This window comes from Salvelinus alpinus, chromosome 6, assembly GCF_045679555.1.
Source record: "Salvelinus alpinus chromosome 6, SLU_Salpinus.1, whole genome shotgun sequence".
Classification (NCBI taxonomy): Eukaryota; Metazoa; Chordata; class Actinopteri; order Salmoniformes; family Salmonidae; genus Salvelinus; species Salvelinus alpinus.
The window spans coordinates 5,471,752-5,475,554 of NC_092091.1; the positions used below are offsets into that span (position 1 = coordinate 5,471,752).

At 42.0% G+C, this 3,803-nt stretch overlaps 1 protein-coding gene across 4 annotated transcripts in view; it reads right to left on the reverse strand.

Moving 5' to 3' along the window:
- Positions 1–439: 439 nt before the first annotated feature.
- LOC139577458 (tripartite motif-containing protein 16-like) overlaps positions 440–3,803 on the reverse strand; it is a 14,195-nt gene continuing 10,831 nt past the window's right edge. The window contains exons 4-6 of one of the 4 annotated variants that reach the window (XM_071404468.1): positions 3,635–3,794; positions 3,450–3,509; positions 440–3,218 (exon numbers count right to left, since the gene is read on the reverse strand). In XM_071404468.1, coding sequence (XP_071260569.1) covers positions 2,704–3,218; positions 3,450–3,509; positions 3,635–3,794 — 735 coding nt within the window. In that variant the 3' untranslated portion in view covers positions 440–2,703. The remainder of the gene's footprint in view (positions 3,219–3,449; positions 3,510–3,634; positions 3,795–3,803) is intronic. The other 3 variants (XM_071404469.1, XM_071404471.1, XM_071404470.1) reach the window with 3 other exon arrangements.

Genomic DNA, 3,803 nt, shown 5'->3' on the forward strand with positions numbered 1-3,803 from the left:
CAGTATGGACTATCAATACAGTGACCATTTAGAATGAGGCCCAGTTCAATGAGAGGAAGTCTTAACAGAACTGGGGGATGACAGACAGGAAGTGGGGGGGTGGAGATCTAATATATTGTTGTGCCAAACACTAAAGCATGATATTGTAATAAATCTACACCCTATTCCCTACGTAGAACACTACTTTAGACCTGGTCAGAAGCACCGTAGTGCACTATGTAGGGAATAGGGAACCATTTGGAACAGAGACAGTCATTCCCCTGAACATCTTCCTCTTCCTCATCTGGTTTCTTGAACAGCCCTTCACTCCTCCCCTCTTCCTCCCCTCCTCCCTTTTCATTCTATTCTATCAGCCACACCACTAGCTCACCTCCACACAATACATTTACAAGTTAAAGACACACCTTGGAATAAATAACAAAGGAAAACTATTACTAGATGAAGTTTAGTGTTTTTTATTATTTCCCATCACCATAAATCATATTTAATCACTGAACAGTAGCAGACCTAACTTCATCTGTTCCTGACTCTGGATAGTGGATTAAAAAGACCATCAATCTCCAATGATATTAAAGTACTATTCTGAACATTACTGATATACTGAGTGGCAAGTCAAGATATCTGCTGGTTTTATTGTTTGGTCAATAGCACCACCTGCTGGACAGGTTTAATGTTGCTGGACTGAGCAGTATGGGAGGATGAAAGATGACACATTTAGGGACGGTTTCCTGGACATCTACATTGAACATACTTTTTAGTCCAGGACTAGGATTAATCTGTGTCTGGGAAACCAGTCCATATAGTTTAGTAGAAAGTAAGTGATACCAGCTTGTAGTGGGCTGACTAGTCCTGAATTGTCCTTTAGTTCCTGGACCATTTTCCATGCAGCTCCAGGTGACAGAGAACACATCAATTAGGACCAACAAGCTGATCAATGATACTGAGGAGAATTACATAGAGACAGAGAACCAACTGAGAAAACATATCAATGGTTCTGAATGACAACCAATATACATCAACACCAGACATCATGATTCATGGAAATGTACAAGATTAAAACATTGCAATTACTAAAATATGAAAACATTGAATTATAATTCATAACATCTTCTGAAGATCAAATCAGTTAAATCATTGTAGATAAAACAGAGCAGAATGAATCATCACATCTGGGGACCATCACCACCAGCATGACTAGTATCTATGTGGACCCTACTACAGTTTAACCAGCTCAGCTATAGACTACACCAGCATGACTAGTATCTATGTGGACCCTACTACAGTTTAACCAGCTCAGCTATAGACTACACCAGCATGACTAGTATCTATGTGGACCCTACTACAGTTTAACCAGCTCAGCTATAGACTACACCAGCATGACTAGTATCTATGTGGACCCTACTACAGTTTAACCAGCTCAGCTATAGACTACACCAGCATGACTAGTATCTATGTGGACCCTACTACAGTTTAACCAGCTCAGCTATAGACTACACCAGCATGACTAGTATCTATGTGGACCCTACTACAGTTTAACCAGCTCAGCTATAGACTACACCAGCATGACTAGTATCTATGTGGACCCTACTACAGTTTAACCAGCTCAGCTATAGACTACACCAGCATGACTAGTATCTATGTGGACCCTACTACAGTTTAACCAGCTCAGCTATAGACTACACTAGCATGACTAGTATCTATGTGGACCCTACTACAGTTTAACCAACTCAGCTATAGACTACACCAGCATGACTAGTATCTATGTGGACCCTACTACAGTTTAACCAGCTCAGCTATAGACTACACCAGCATGACTAGTATCTATGTGGACCCTACTACAGTTTAACCAGCTCAGCTATAGACTACACCAGCATGACTAGTATCTATGTGGACCCTACTACAGTTTAACCAGCTCAGCTATAGACTACACCAGCATGACTAGTATCTATGTGGACCCTACTACAGTTTAACCAGCTCAGCTATAGACTACACCAGCATGACTAGTATCTATGTGGACCCTACTACAGTTTAACCAGCTCAGCTATAGACTACACCAGCATGACTAGTATCTATGTGGACCCTACTACAGTTTAACCAGCTCAGCTATAGACTACAACAGCATGACTAGTATCTATGTGGACCCTACTACAGTTTAACCAGCTCAGCTATAGACTACACCAGCATGACTAGTATCTATGTGGACCCTACTACAGTTTAACCAGCTCAGCTATAGACTACACCAGCATGACTAGTATCTATGTGGACCCTACTACAGTTTAACCAGCTCAGCTATAGACTACACCAGCATGACTAGTATCTATGTGGACCCTACTACAGTTTAACCAGCTCAGCTATAGACTACACCAGCATGACTAGTATCTATGTGGACCCTACTACAGTTTAACCAGCTCAGCTATAGACTACACCAGCATGACTAGTATCTATGTGGACCCTACTACAGTTTAACCAGCTCAGCTATAGACTACACCAGCATGACTAGTATCTATGTGGACCCTACTACAGTTTAACCAGCTCAGCTATAGACTACACCAGCATGACTAGTATCTATGTGGACCCTACTACAGTTTAACCAGCTCAGCTATAGACTACACCAGCATGACTAGTATCTATGTGGACCCTACTACAGTTTAACCAGCTCAGCTATAGACTACACCAGCATGACTAGTATCTATGTGGACCCTACTACAGTTTAACCAGCTCAGCAGTACCAGAGAGATAAAACCCAGGATAGAGGGTCTGAGTGAATGTGGTCTGGACTCTGTGGAGGAGGGTCATTGTATCAGAGACACTGTAGAAGGACAGAGTACCTGCCTTGTGATCCAGGTACACTCCTACTCTGGAGGACTGAGGGCCTGATACTTTAGTCACAACATTATTGTGTATGAAACAATAATCACCACTATAGTACAGTAAACTCCAGGACTTGTTATTGAATCCAAATCTATTACCTTTTCCTGTCCCTGTTCTGCTGATGTCTTTATATGAGACTGCTGTATTAACATCACCAGTCCACTCCACCTCCCAGTAACAGCGTCCAGACAGACCCTCTCTACACAGAACCTGCCACCAGTTGGTGAATCTGTCTGGATGGTCAGGATATGGTTGGACTTGGCCTGTATAGGTCACCTTTCTGTTCCCTTCAGACAGAGAGAGGTGTGTGTGTGCTGTGTTTGGGTCCAGTGTGAGCTGACAGGAATCTGGGAGAAGAGCAGAGACCAATGAGGGGAGTCAGAACAATAAGTTAAGTCAGATACTGTATCTACCCTGTCTTTGATTAGAGCACAGCAGAGATCAAATCAGAGAAATATGAGCAGTCAGATAGATACCCAGTCTTTGATTAGATCTACTATTGCTATATATTTCTAGAGGGATTGTTAGGAGTGTCAGTAAAAAGAGACTGTTAGTTACTTCACAATAAAGAGACTCACATTGTAACAACTGTTCTCTGGTCTTGGGCTCTGGAGGCAGTACAACATCCACTATATTCACTACAGACACACAAACACATTGACAGAGAGAGGGAATGTTATCATCAGACCATATTCCACATGTATATGACTAGTAGGGAACTTTCAATGGTCTAAAGTTGATGTTCTTATTGTTTTCAACACACCTGTAGTGGAGATCTTGGTCCATTCTCCTTTAAGGAAGTCTTCTAGTTTCTCTCTCAGTTCAGACACAGTCTTACTCACATCTCCAAAGTACTGAAGAGGACGGACAACGATGCTGGGTAAGTCTGAAGATACACTGATACTGGAGAGAGACTGATAACTCTGGAGAGA